General features: G+C 41.8%; 1 protein-coding gene across 4 annotated transcripts in view; it reads right to left on the reverse strand.

The window, feature by feature from the left end:
- Positions 1–1,793: 1,793 nt before the first annotated feature.
- dipk1c (divergent protein kinase domain 1C) overlaps positions 1,794–15,253 on the reverse strand; it is a 44,821-nt gene continuing 31,361 nt past the window's right edge. The window contains exons 2-5 of one of the 4 annotated variants that reach the window (XM_080193767.1): positions 11,620–12,315; positions 9,492–9,656; positions 4,957–5,106; positions 3,500–3,586 (exon numbers count right to left, since the gene is read on the reverse strand). In XM_080193767.1, the coding sequence (XP_080049893.1) occupies positions 3,581–3,586; positions 4,957–5,106; positions 9,492–9,656; positions 11,620–12,315 (1,017 nt within the window). In that variant the 3' untranslated portion in view covers positions 3,500–3,580. Of the gene's footprint in view, positions 5,107–9,491; positions 9,657–11,619; positions 12,316–15,253 lie in introns of all 4 variants that reach the window. The other 3 variants (XM_080193769.1, XM_080193766.1, XM_080193768.1) reach the window with 3 other exon arrangements.

Consider the following 15,253-nt stretch of genomic DNA (forward strand, 5'->3'; position numbering starts at 1 on the left):
TTGTACTCGTTAGAGTTTAGAAGAATGAGGGGAGATCTCGTTGAGACGTATAAGATGATGAATGGGATGGACAGGATAGAGGTGGAGAGACTCTTCCCGCTCAAAAAAGACAGTAGGACTAGGGGGCACAGCCTCAAGATAAAAGGGGGGCGGTTTAGAACGGAGTTGAGGAGGAACTTCTTCACTCAAAGGGTGGTGAATCTCTGGAATTCTCTGCCCGTTGAAGTGGTGGAGGCTGCCTCGCTAAATATTTTTAAGACGCGGGTTGATGGGTTTTTGATAAGAGAGGGGATTAAGGGTTATGGGGAGAAAGCGGGAAAGTGGAACTGAGCAGCGACAGATCAGCCATGATCTTATTGAATGGCGGGGCAGGCTCGAAGGGCTAGATGGCCTACTCCTGCTCCTATTTCTTATGTTCTTATGTATTCCCATTCTCCTGCCTTCTCCTTGATCCCATTATTGATCAAGAACCTATCCAACTCTGTCTTAAAGACACTCAATGACCTGGCCTTCACAGGCCTCTGAGTTCCACAGATTCACCACCCTGCAGCTGAAGAAATTCCTCTTCATCTCTGTTTTAAAGGACCGTCCCTTCACTCTGAGGTTGTGCCCTCAAGTTCTAGTTTCTCCTACTAGTGGAAACATCCTCTCCACACCCACTCTATCTAGGCCTCTCAATATTCCGTAGGTTTCAATTAGAACCTTCCTCATCCTTTTAAACTCTATTTGAGTATAGACCCAGACTCTTCAACTGCTTCTCATATGACAAACTGAACATTCCTGGGATCATTCCTGTGAACCTCCTTTGGACCCCTACTTCCCTAGGAATGGAGTCCAAAACTGCTCACAATATTCCAAATAGGATCTGAGTTCTCCCGCTGCTGCTGAAAATGGAGTGCTGATTTGGGTCTCATGGGCAATTTCTTCCAGTTAGGCCTTCTGGAAAAGACTAGGCTACAAAGTCCACCTTGGGCTCTTTTTATACACTTACCTCCCTCAGTCTCTGCCTCATGGGTGCCGATTTGGGTCTCGCGGGCTGCTTCTCTCAGCTAGGCCTCCTTGCTTTTACTTTACTTGTCCTCCTTTTGTTTTGGTTAGAAGAGGAGGGACAGAGGGAAGCACCCATTGTAGTGCCTCGGGCTTAACTGCTCCATGACACCAGTTCTTCGGCTGCCCACAGAACAGTCGAGGTGACTGACTTGACTTCTCCCAGAACCCTCTTCTGCACCTCTGCTAGAGAAGATGTGCTGTTCTCCTTTGTGAAGAGAAAGTGAAGAGGAGGTTTTATAGACAAGTTCAAAATCATGAAGGGTCTGGACAGAGTGTTGTCGTTGGCGGAAGGATCAAGAATCTGATGATACCAATTTAGGCAAAAGAATCAAAAGCAAAATGAAGAAAATCTTTTTCATGCAGCGAGTTGTTAGGATCTAGAAAGTATTGCCTGAGAGTAACCACATTAATTGTGGTTTCAAAAGGCAATGCAATAATTATCTGAAGGGCAAAATGTCAAAGGGGAAATTGGGGGAAGGGCATTGGGTACTGGGACGAGTTGAGATGTTCTTGCAGAGTGCCAGCACAGATAAAATGGGCCAAATGGCTTCCCGCTGTGCTCTAATCATTTAATGGTTCATAGCAGACTATAAAGTAACAGTGTTTTTCACACAGTTAGGAATGCTTTGCTCAATATCTACTTGCCTTAATTTACTAAGATATTCAGTAACATATTATTTTTGTTGAAATCGTATATTGAACTTACATGTAAAATCTTTCAGAAATGAGCCTCACATTTTAATTCAGTCTGAGGATTCCTTTGATTTTGATTCAAAGCCATGCAATATTGGATGCCTATTTTGTAATCACTGAACATGATTTCATTTTCAGGGGAGAATACTTCTGACTCCACAGAAGACCATTTATTTCAATCAGATTCCAAAAAAACAGTTACTAATGAGAAAAATAATAGGAACAAGATAGAATCTGCCTTTTACTGGACATCAACAACATTGGAATGGAGGTCTTCATTTTCTTGAAACATGGATGCCAATTCTTTGAATGCCTTGTACTCAGCAAACTCTTTTATTGAAACTGGAGTCATAGGAGTCGTCATGGGCCAGAGAGAAGCTAAACTCCATTAACACTTCAGAGGCGAGTAAGTCTAAAAATCCAATGTCAAATTAAACACTTACTGTTGCATGTGCTAAGTGTACATAAACAGGCTTTTAGTCCTCAGCAATGGGTATTTACATAGCACAGAGTCAAGCCCAGCTGGTCTGCAGTGACTGGCACATAATGACAATTCTAAACAGCGGAGGCCAGCGCACAGTGGTTGCTATCTCCAAACTGCAAACACAAAAAAAAATCTATGTATAAAAGTGCCTTCTGTCCTTCGATTAGCGAGAACTACTGTGTATTCCGCCAGCTGGTTTGGCACACTCTTTGAATGCACATTTCTGAGCATGTAACTGTTATGAAATCGATAATAACAATAAATGTTTTGAACAATGGAAACAGTTGAAAAGTTCCCATACTCAGTTTGCATTGTTTGCTATCCTGAAAGTTGGCCACCAATGATCACCACAGAAACTTACGCAAGAACAAACTGGATCTTCAGGGTAAGTCAGGCCAATAAGAAAGCAAAAAGGGTTGTTTTAGTGTGGTGACATAAAGTAGCAACATAACAACAATCTGCTTTTGCATTTTCCAGAATTATCTGAATTCGCACTGGCAAACAATATTAGCACACAAATATACATTTATATAGAACACAATTGTTGTCATTTAATGAGGCATTAGCCAGTGTAAGAGAAAAAATAAACTAAAGAGGTCAAGACCACTATCAAAATAACTGGAAAAGGAACATTATGTGGCTGTATTAATGCAATTGTATGTTAATGATGCATAGTGTGCCTCATTACACAGGCATAGTTGGTTCTACATTATAGATCGTTGCTTATAGAGAATTCGTGACAAGTCAGGTTTATGCAGGGGGATCAACAACAGCCAGATGATTATTATATTCTAACAAATCAGTGGCATAAAGCTGTGACTTGTCATTCTGAGTTGTACCATCCAGAGTCAATCTGAATATTCAGAAAGGAAACTCCGAACTCTAAACCTTCAATTTTAGCAAGAGAAAAATAATAATTTTCATTCAACTATTGTGCCTTAGAGTGCAGTATTCACTGTAAAACTACAGATAACTTTGATGCCAAACTGGCTCCAGGAAATACAGTTACTATAAAATGGATCATTTTAACAGCACCCAATATTTTTTCAATTTCTGCATAAGTTCTTTATTTGTAAGCTGTACGCAAAATACTTCCATCAAAAACAGAGGCTTGTATTTTATAAATATCCTAGCTGCCTATATGTGACAATCACCTTGCATGCAGGAACTCCATTCCAAAAAGAAGTTCAATGTACATTTAAGTTGAACAGTATTGCATAACAACTGTGGTTTTTAGCCCGGCTGAAAATGCATTCAAATGAAAAATTGGCACAAGACTCTAACGAGCGAGACATGAACTTTTTTCAGCAAGTGGCTGGGCTCCAAGTTCCTTCAGGCAATTCGGATAATCCATTAGGGCTGCAGATAAAACACAATGGGGACAATTTTAACTTTGACGTCAATGAAAATGAAAAGTGAGATGTATAACGAGTGGCTGATTGGATGTTGACTGTTTTTAAGACTTTTTCCCAAACTCAAAATGACCCCCGCTGTGCTTTCTCCAGTGATCAGAGAAATTAACACATGATGCTGCAAAGCTCACAAACATACAGTCTGACGTGAAACCAAGTATTGAATCGGTGTATGCTGAGATGGGAGGTACTACTCCTCAAGGCCCAATTAATTATACCTGCCAGGCCTTGTTCCCATATGACTGCTCTGGTCGGTGAATCTCATAGGCAGCAGGACACCCTTCAGCCTTTTTTGCAAACCCTTTGCTGAGCTCCCAAGGTGGTATATTTCAAGGATGAATACACCTCTTAAAGGAAGGTTCATCGAATGTAAACACTGTCTTGTGTTCACAGTTTGATTCTGTTGGATAATTCGGTAGAAGGAAAAGGTTGACCACAGCATCTCAGACATCTCCTTGGAGGTGATGTTGGCAGAGTTTGCACTGTACTGTTGCTTATTCTCACTCCTTATGCACCTGCTTTTGCTCTCTCCAACGTTTTTATTAATGGCCTGCTCTTCCGGCCTGATAGCAATTGCAAAACTCGTGGCTTCTACTTGAGATCTTCCCTAACTTACGCCCTTATTTGCTGTTCAACATGCTTTCATCCTGAGACGGAGTACTCAACTTTGTGGTCTTTACCAGGTGAACATGAGACACAGTAGGCTACAAGAGCTAATACTATTGGAAATGGCGAAGCCAGTAACTGTGTGACTGCTTATCATTTGGACCCCACTGTGTACCACAAACAATTGCACTTCAGCCAAGCTTAAAACCTCAAGCAGTATGGTCAATCCCATTCAAGTGTTACTATTCAGCCTGGCATTGCCATCCTAACACTTGTGCCTTTCCTCTTTCTTTTAGGTCTTCCCCAGCAACAAGAACCTCTTCCCGATGCTTTTGAAGTGCACATCCCTTTTGAGGAAATACTATCAGATGCCCAATGCCTCTCAAACAGCAGTGCAGAATTAGCACTGTGGGTGGGTAATACAGGGGCTTGCCCACACTGAAATGCACAGTGCTATTGAGCAGGAGCAGGCAGTGGGGGCAGCATTTCTTTAGCTGCATTCAAATTGAGCCAGAAATAATTTAAAATAGTTCATTTTTGATTCTCAGTTGAGTCTGTCGCCCATCCTTAAACAGAACATATCATTTTCCCTGAAGTATAACTGAGCTATTGCATGAAAATAGTAACATCTCGGATAGTCAATTTGTTATATTAATTTTATAGATCTCTTTGACAGGCCTTGAACAAATTGTGCAGTTCAGAGAATGTAACCTCCATTGTCTTCTTGTCCACGCTGCCCTGGTTGGACAGCTCAGCACACCTCTGGACGGCTTCATACAGCTGGGATTGTAACGGATGGTACACCCTAAGTTCACTTAGCCGTGGCGCAAACAAGGGACGGAAAATTTTATCACAAATAACCTGTGAGAGACAGATAAGCAAATCAGTCATTCCATCTGATTGTGGTTTTACTGTGAAATACCCATTGCTGGAACATATCAAAGAATTAGACAAAGAAAAGGTGACCCAGTAACCAAAACAGTAAGGCTGGGTGAGGATCATAATCCTGATGCTCACCAGCTATTGGAAAGACTGTGTAATTGGAGATAAGCCATTTTCCCTTAAGATTGAGAAAAATAAGACCTGAATATTAACCTAAATCACTCTACCATGCATCCACAGAATTAGTTACATCATAATATTGAAAGAGGAAAAGGCTGATGATGCCAAACAGGACCCAAATAATTATTTTTCTAACCTTTTCCTTAGAGGCATAATTCCACATACCAGCAGCTATCAGATACCTCATGTCAACATTGTCTTTCATGCATGATTCTCAACATGAAGAGTTGATCAGCTATTTGATCTGGTGAAAGATACTGTAGCTGAGCCTCATTTGTCTGATGACCACCATAGTCACATTTCAACTCAGCAAGTGCCAAGTTCTGATCTGTGACTCCAGTTTGGTACATTGCCTCTTTCTGGAAAAAGTGCATCCCCTCTTCTTGGCATCTTCAAGAAAACTCAATCCTGAGATCAAGATTTCTTGCTAAATTGTATTCAGCTGCATCCTACCATTACTGTGTTACACCACAAGAGCATATCTCCCCATGTAACTCACAATATCAGGTATATCTGTGGCAAATTCAGGAGAAAGTACACTAAAAGTATCTTCTCAGGCTGGAAAGGATGTGACAATCAAGAAGAAGAGTTAACCCAGTATTTTCTTTGGAATGAAGACAAATGGGAGATCTGTTGGACGTTTAAAATCACTAAATCGTGAAAGGATCCATATAGTTTTCCTGCTTGAGTGTTAGAATTAGATTGTTTGAGGCCAACACAAAGGAGAAGTGAAAATGGAATGTGGGGCGAAAGTAGGAAGAGCTTATGTGAAGTATAAGCAACAACATAAACCATGTGGTGTGAATGGCATGTTTCTGCACTGTAGATTTTAAGCAATTATAACTAACTTCTCCCAATAACAAATACACAGCAGGATCAGGTAAACATATATCACAATGTATAGTTCAAAATATGATGTGGAGATGCCGGCGTTGGACTGGGGTAAAACAGAAAGAAATCCCACAACACCAGTTTAAAGACCAAACAGGTTTATTTGTAGCAAAAGCCACTTTTGCTACAAATAAACCTGTTTGGATTTTAAACTGGTGTTGTGGGATTTCTTTCTGGTTCAAAATACCCAGAATTGTTTGGTTATGTTGTAATGTTTGACTGTAATTTTTAACAGTTGGAAGACATATAAAAGTTATGTATGATTCAGTCTTGGATCTCTAAAGATCTTGAGGTAGAAGTAATGTTTCTACTATCCCACTTGATTTGAGAAATCTTAACCTTAAGAAACCTCCTCTTACCCAACAAAAATCTCTCCATTTCTGTTTTGAAATTTTCAATTGACTTATACTCAACAGCTTTTTGGGGTAGAGAGTTCCAAGTTACTGCTACCCATTGTGTGAAGAAGTCTTTCCTGCCATCACCTCTGAACAGCCTAGCTCCAGAGGTAAGATACATCCCTCTAATTCTGGGTTCTCCCACTACAGGTAATAGTTTTTCTCTATCCACTCTATCAATTCTTCTGATCATCCGAAAAAGCTCCGTTAGATCACCACTTAATCTTCTTTACTCAATAGGATACAAGCTTAGTTTGTGAAACCTGTCCTTATAATTTAACCCTTTTAGTACTGGTTTTATTTTTATGAATCTTTCCCTGCAAGGACAATATGGATGAGATTTTCCGGCCTTCCAGCTGTGTGCTTCCTGCTGGCAGGAGGTGGCATGTTGTTTGCTAGCTGTGGGATTCTCTGGTCCCGCTGCTGTCAATGGGACTCCCCACTGATGTTAACCCACGCTGGCAGGAAATCCATGGTGGGGGGAGGGGTGGTTGTACTCCTGGCAGGACCAGAGAATCCCACCAGTGTGAACGGCTGGAGAATACCAATCTATATCTTTCATAAGGTGCGGTTCCCAGAACAGAGGGGTCACAGGTTCAAGGTGAGGGGGCGAGGTTTAACTCAGATATCAGAGGGACGTATTTTACACAGAGGGTGGTGGGGGCCTGGAATGTGCTGCCAAGTAGGGCGGTGGAGGCGGACACGCTGGGATCGTTTAAGGCTTATCTGGATAGTCACATGAGCAGACTGGGAATGGAGGGATACAAACGAATGGTCTAGTTGGACCAATGAGTGGCGCAGGCTTGGAGGGCCGAAGGGCCTGTTTCGTGTGCTGTATTCTTCTTTGTTCTTTGAATGTATTTCAACTCTAACCCCAGCTCTGTGCAACTGCCTAGTGAGCAGCTAATTCTGGACAATTGATTTTAGTTATGGGTCCAATAAATGCCCCATTCCCATGGTAACTTAGATTTTCAGTTGGCAATGCTGGCAATGACCTAGACTGATGTGATGGACTCAGGATGGGAACTCTAGCAAGGATGGTGGGGCCAATGGATTGTGTGGGGGACACTCCTTCACCCATAAAGGCTGCTGGGCTAATTGACTTGTTTTTCAGAGGGCATGTTCATGTTACCATTAACTGTCCTAGACCTTTAAACATTATGGTGGATCTGTCTGGAACATGCCATGTATAGTCAGGACCCAGAACTGAACCAGGACTGAATTCTTGGCTCTGAATGGGGTCTTATGGTCCCGTCGACAATGCACCCTGGGTTTCCCTGGCTTCATTCACTGGGAAACCCTGTTGACAATAATGGGACCATAAGTTTATTTATTTACTATTGTACAAGTAGGCTTACATTAATGCTGCAATGGAATTACTGTGAAAATCCCCTCATTGCCACACTCCGGCACTTGTTCAGGTACACTGAGGGAGAAGCTAGCATGGTCAATACACCCAACCAGCACACCTTTCCGACTGTGGGAAGAAACTGGAGCACTCAGAGGACACATAGACACGTGGAGAACTTGCAAACTCTGCACATACAGTGACCCATGCCGGGAATCAAACCCAGGTCCCTGGCACTATGATGCAGCAGTACTAACAACTGTGCCACTGTGCTGCCCCTGATCTCACCACCAGCGAGCGTGTGCCACCTCCCACTGCCACTAAATATGCGGTGGTGAGGGAGAAAAATCCCACCCACAATCATTACATATTTGGAATAATTTGCAAGCTTCAAGCAGATGGAACAGGAAACAGTGAGTTTATAGAAAATAAATATGGAATGATAGCAAGTAGTGAAAGGAAGAGAAATGATGGAAAAGAACAGACAACAAAGGGGAGGAGTATGCCAATTGTAAAGGCAAGAAAGGGAGAAACAAACCTGGGAAAGCACTGATAAGTATTTCAAATGCAATGAGTAGTGAGTCACAGCAAAAGATGGAATTAAGATTTGTGAACTTCATGATCTCCACCACTTAAACATATCAATTTAGGTCATCTGTAAAGCTGATTTCCTTTTAGAGTAGAATTGCTTTCTTTCAAATTAAAAATGTTATGGCTTATAGAAAATATTTTAATGATAAGTTTGGAAGAGAGGTGGATTTACTTCTGCTCCACTTTACTGAAATTCAATATGACCTTAGGCATTTACAAAACTTTGTGGGTTAAGATTGAGACCTGCATGAACAATATGTATGTACATCAGATTTATTTTTTGCAGATGGCTAAATCATAGTCATTGTGGTTTTAGTCCATATATGTATTAAAACTAAGGAATTCAAATTTGACATTGGTCACTGGTTCCACTGAGTGTCAGCCAAACCAAATTCCTGCACCAAACCTTCACTGAATGAGAAGTATCTCAGTTTAGGGTGTATTGCGGTTGCATTCTCCAAGTTCGCTTTTGGTTTAATTCTTTCATGGGATGTGGGTGTCACAGACCATGCCCATTCTTAAATTGTTGTTGAAAAGATGTGGGAAGCTGCCTTCTTGAGCGACTGCGGTGGAAGTACACCCACAGTAGCCACAAGCAGTATGAAATAGAAAGCAGATGGAACAGGAAACAGTGAGTTTATAGAAAATTAACTATGGAATGATAGCAAGCAGTGAAGGAAAGAGAAAGAAGGGAAGAACAACAGACAACAAACAGGAGAAGTGAGAATGACAATTTTAAATGTAAGAAAGAGAGAAATAAACTTGGGGAAAAACTGATAAGTGTTTCGAAGACAATGAGTATTGGGTCGTAGAGAAAGATGGAATTAAGATTTATGAATTGCTATGCTAATGGTGGCCACTGGTCATAAGACAAATTCAATATTACATCAAATAACTGGGGATGTGTGGGCATTATAGACAATATTGATGAAATTCAAAGTAAAAAAATTACAACTGACCTGCAGGTTATTATTTGTGCGCTCGGCTTTGCATTTTTTAGTCTTTATATTACACCTAGAGAAACAGTCAAAAAAGTTGCAGTCTTCATCACCTGTACAATTTTGTTCAAGGATGTCACGCATTTTGGGTTCAAAAAAGGCCATATCTACATCAATTGCAACAACCTGTAACAGTAAAATGGAAATACAGCTTATATTTACAAAATAATTTCAACAGCATTTAATTATGCATGCTCAACTATAAAATTAATTTCCATGTATAAGGATGGAAAATACCACAAACAACATTAACAGAAAAATCTAAAAGTGTTCAGTAATATTCCTGTTTGTTCTTTTAATTGAAATGTTAACACATGTAATAGAAGCTAAAGGCAGAAATTGGACTCGGAAGTAACTCAAAGTAATCAAGTTAAGGCTGTGGTAATTCAATGAAATTTTAAAGAATTTTAACTACTCATATCGAAGAGTTGGCCGTCCTTTAGCTATTCAGTCATGTGATATTTGACATAGGCACATGAGAAGCTTGCATTAAAAAAAATGAACTAAAACATAATATTTTTATGTACCATGCTTCAGAGTATTAATTTTCCTAACTTGCACATATGTGACTGCATTACAAATATTTTTATATATTCTCAATATTAAAGATTGAAAATATAAAAATTAAAACCAGGAGTCACTATAGGCACAAATGTATTAAATAAGCACCTTCTATTTGATGGTTAATATTAAGCTATTCATTCTTGTTTTTTTCTATGTGAGTAGATGATAGTATTAGAGTTCAAATTCAGCTCAGGCTTTTAACGCTGATCTTTCTGATGCATAAAAGATCCGAGATGAATATGCAATCTCCAATCAAGTTCATGGTGAGAACAGGACCATAGCATCAAACCATCCAGGAACTGCTCGCGTTTTGCATTAAATTAGTATTGCTACTCACAGAGTTACAGTAATCTGTAAACTGTGTGTGCTGTTATATGCTCTGTCTGAGGCCAGAACTCTCCATTCACCTGGTGAAGAGGCAAACTCTGAAAGCTTATGAGTTTACTGTCAAATCAATTGGTTGGACTTTAACCTGATGTTGATGACAGAAGCCAGGGGGTGGTTATAGAAGGTGATTTTTCAAACTGGAAACCTGTGACTGATTGGTGCTAGGTCTACTGTTATTAGCTTTGGGGTTTAAAAAAAAGGGTGACATGGACAAGTTGGGCCTAAGGGCCTGTTTCTATGTGGTAAAACCTCTATGACTCTATGACTAATATATCTCGTGCACATTTTAATCTATATCCTTAAAATCTAGGAGCATAATAAGAGAGACAAGCCTTTCAACTACTCAAGTTATTCTGTCATTCTGTTAGATCATGGATGATCTATATATAATTCACCTCCAATTCCTCACAGTTGTCTCTTATTCCCTGAAAACCTTATCTAAAAAAACATTGTGCTTTAACAGATTTAATAAGCTCCATGGAGTTTTACTTCCACACAGATTTAATGAGGTGTATACTATATTTCTATCATCTTTTAACCCCATTCATGACCGCACATGAAATAGGAACATGTTGGAAGCACAAGCAGATCCACCAAAGAAAAAGGACATTTCAAAGATTATGTAGTTGTTGTGTGGAGGACAAGGGCAGCAGAGACATGACAGCAACATCACCTGCAAGTCCTCCTCCAAGTCACTCACCATCCTGACTTGGAACTCTATCACTGTTCCTTCACTGTCACTGGGTCGGAATCCTAGAGCTCCCACCCTAACAGCACTGTGGGTGGACCTATACCGCATGGACTGCAGTGTTTCAAGAAGGCAGCTCACCATCACCTTCTCAAGGGCAACTAGAAATGAGTAATAAATATGATGTCCCCTTCCCACAAAGAATTGAATCACAAAAAGCACTAGTCTCTCTTTTCCCTTTTCCGATACATTTCAAGTATTTTCAGATTTTGAAATCTGGTGGACATTGATTTAGTCTAACAGAAGGATTATGATCCTGAATATCATGCATTCCATGAAATAGACAACTGGGTTCTTCAATTTATTAAACTTTTTCAATTTATGTATGAATGGGAAAACAGATTAACCTGTCTTTTCAATACCGTCTCCAGTTCTCTATTCATAAATTACCGTTAAATCAGCCCTGATGGCAAAGTTCTCTGGCTTGATGTCACAAAGGTGAAGCTGGTGAGAAAAGTCATTTTCAAAGTGCCTCGTCAACTCAAGGAAGCTCAGTGCAATACCATTCATCATCTGCCACAATGCCTTTCTGCTACTGCCTCGCCAGGATGAGGTGGTGAGCTTCTCGAGAGAGAAGAGATTGCGATGCCAAGCATGACCAGCTGTAAGGTACTCAACAGCGTAGAAATGCCCACACGAGCCCAGCACTCTGAGAACATGCTTACTCAGATCCTGTAACAACTGGAAAAACACATATTCCTCTTGTTGAAAGAGGGACCACATACTGGCTAGCTCCGCCTGTGAGAATGAACCTCTTCTGTCTTTTAAGTGCTTGGTCCATAGTCGCGGTATTGTGACATTCTTCACCTCCAGACCCAAGGAGTGCTTGATCTCTAGTGCAGTAAAGACGAGAATATCAACATCCGGAATGGATCTGCTTTCTCGCTCGTCCAATAGGTACAGACTCTCATAGCTCAAGAAGTTTTCCAGTTTGGATTTCAGAATTATTGGCCGACCGTTCCAATCAGCCTGGATGACTCTTTTCCCTTTATCATAGTAAAGGCAGCGTTTATACACCATCGTCTGTGTGACACACAAATCCTCACACAAATCTCCTGTTAGCACTCCTTCCCTGTAGTCATGGCACTGGAATAAACAGGAAAATACAGAGTCAGCTCCACAGCATTTCACTGACACAGGGGGCACCAAAACATGAGTGTTCAAAGTTTCTAAAGTTCAACTAAACGTCAAAGGTTCATGCATGAAAATCTTAACTTTACTCTGAAATATTAAGTAACACTGAGGAGGCGATTTTATCATTGCATTACACCCATTTTTGGCACAACCTGGTGGTAAAGTGGGGTGTAAAGTGCTTGGCGCGATTGACACTGGTTTGTGACCAGTGCCATTTTACAACCTCCAGATTTCCGCGTGGTCAGCTGCTCGCTGGAAATCGGGGTGGGGTGGGGAGAGGCAGGTTAATGTAAGGAAATTTATTTAAATACTGTTTTACATCTGCTTAGTGAGCCCAGCACTCAATCGTGCAGGCTCACCCCCCTTTATGACCTTGTTGGGAAAGGCTCTTGGCGAGGAATAGACATGTTCCCCATGAACAGAGAGCAGTCGACTTGACCTCGCCACTGATGGCAAGGGGGTGGGGGGGGGGGAAGGTGTCCCTTGGGCAGTGCCAGGCCTGCAGTGCCACCCTGGCACCTGGGGAATGCCAGCCTGGTACCTGGAAAATCTTCATTGGGCACCTGGGCAATGCCCACTGGGCAATGCCAGGGGGCAGGTCTAACGTGGAGGGGAGAATGGGTGAGGGGCTAAAGGGGAGTGGGGGCTTGCTGCCACTCTGCAGGGATTGACTGGGGGGGGAGGGCGGTGTGTCCGCAATCGGTCTGGGAAGAGGGGATCCGCAATTGGTCTGGGAAGAGGGGATCCGCAATTGGTCTGGGCAACCGGGGTGGGGAGGAGGGGGGGAAGTGGTGTAGGTGAGGCGGTCTCCGGGGCGGGGGGGAGGCTGGCAGGGGCTGGGACCTCAGGCCGCAGGCCTCCGTGATTGTGAGGGGAAGGAAGGATGGAGGGGAGCTGCACTGGCAGGAGCTTGCAGCCCTTTCCCTTCTGTCAGACCCCTGCCACTCAGGCCTGCCCAGGCCCACTACCTCCCTCTGCAGGTTTCTGGGTGTGCTAAACCCCACCAACAGGCTTCTACAATGAGCAACGGGCTTGTTCAAAATTTTGCAGGCAGAGTGAGTGTGGGTGAGGGCCTGAAAATATGCTCAAAAGACGGATCTGAAACTCTCCCAGTATCAAGTCTGACCAGCACTTAGAAAACAAATGGTAAAATTGCCGCCATAGTAACGTTTTGGGAATGATCATAGGATCCCTACAGTGCAGAAGGAGGCCATTCAGGCCATCAACAATCCCATCCAGGTACTATCCCCATGAATGCACGTATCTACTCTGCTAGTTCCCCCAGGCACTAACGATCAATTTAGCACGTCCAATCAACCTAACGTGCACATCTTTGGACTGTGGGAGGAAACTGGAGCACCCAGAGGAAACCCACACAGACAGGGGGAAGGCCGTGCAAACTCCACACAGTCATCCAAGGCCAGAATTGAACCCGGTCCCTGGAGCTGTGAGGCAGCAGTGCAAACCACTGTGCCACCGTACGGCCCTCACTGTGCCACTGAGGCGCCCTTGTTGAGACTTTTGGATTGTTGACTCTATCAAAACTCTTATGTTCAAAACTTCTGAACTTTTTTTTACAGGCTTTATAAAAATTAAAACTAAAATCATGGTGGATCTGCAGAAACATAATTAAATCAGCAATCTCTGAAGCATATGTTATACATTAGACCAACTTATCCTCCCACAAAGAAGGGAAAAAATAAATTTGTTTGCATTTGTGTTTGTTGTATGAAAAGCACAGCTTTGTGCAGCATGATCTCACAAGTAGGAATGCTTGTTCAATTTATATGATTCTGGTCATTTGTTTAAGGGAAATATTGGCCAAAACACTTTGGAGAACTTTCTGCTCCTATCCTGCAGTGTTACAGGCAGTCAAGAGTGCTTGCGTTAATCTGAAGAATGACGCTTCAGACAGTGCAGCACTCCCTCAGCAGCGGATTGTTCAGTCGATGTGATATTGCTCCCGGGTGCAGAGGTTTCCGATGGGACACTGGAGTGCCATGAAGACCTTCAAGTGTGCCAGTAAAATGACTAAAACTAACCTTCGTCTTCAGTTTTTGTTGCCATTTCTAAGACCCAATGAACCTCAGGCCTCCCACACGTGCGCTGGTCAGGAACGAGTCATAATGCGCAGTTTAAATTTTTTTACATTGTTCAGGCTCAGGGCCACTAGGACTTGGTGCTGAAGACAAAGGCCCCATGAAACCGCACAAAAAAAAAACTTACAAAGGGTGTAAAAACCCTGGGAGTTGTGAGAGAAACAGGGGTAAAAAATGGCATATGCTGTTCTGAAAATCCCAATATTGAAATCAGGCCAACAACTTGTATCTACGGTTACATTTAGTTAACACCTAGATATAAGGTTAGCATTATGCTGAGACTACGGTCCTGCACTTCAATTTTCTCCTCTTTTGTAATTAAGTTACCGCTTTTTTCTCATACTTCATTTCTCTACCTGAGATAATAGTATTCAAAACATTAATAAAAAAAGCAAAACACTGCAGATGCTGGAAACCTGACACATGAAGAAAAAAAAATGCTGGAAAAATTCAGTTAATCAGGCAGTATTTGTGGAGAGAAACAGTCAACATTCATGTTGATGACCATTTCAAAATATTACATTTTGTACAAACTGGATAAATTATTTGTGAACTTTGCTTTTAAGGAATTCAGGGTTCGCTTTATATAGTTTAGATTTATATAACATTGCTTACATTTTTCCAAGTCAATGGTCCATGTTTTGCGATAGCTGGAACTGGAACTATCAGCGCTCAGCATCATTATGTTGGGAATCAGATTTTTGGCATCCACAGTAAAATATGGAAACAGTTCCCGATGCTCTCCAATTTTTCTGCCTGTGTCGCTGATCTCTCTGATGGTGAACACAGAC

Source organism: Carcharhinus amblyrhynchos, chromosome 8 (assembly GCF_965287045.1).
Source record: "Carcharhinus amblyrhynchos chromosome 8, sCarAmb.v2.hapA, whole genome shotgun sequence".
Lineage (NCBI taxonomy): Eukaryota > Metazoa > Chordata > Chondrichthyes > Carcharhiniformes > Carcharhinidae > Carcharhinus > Carcharhinus amblyrhynchos.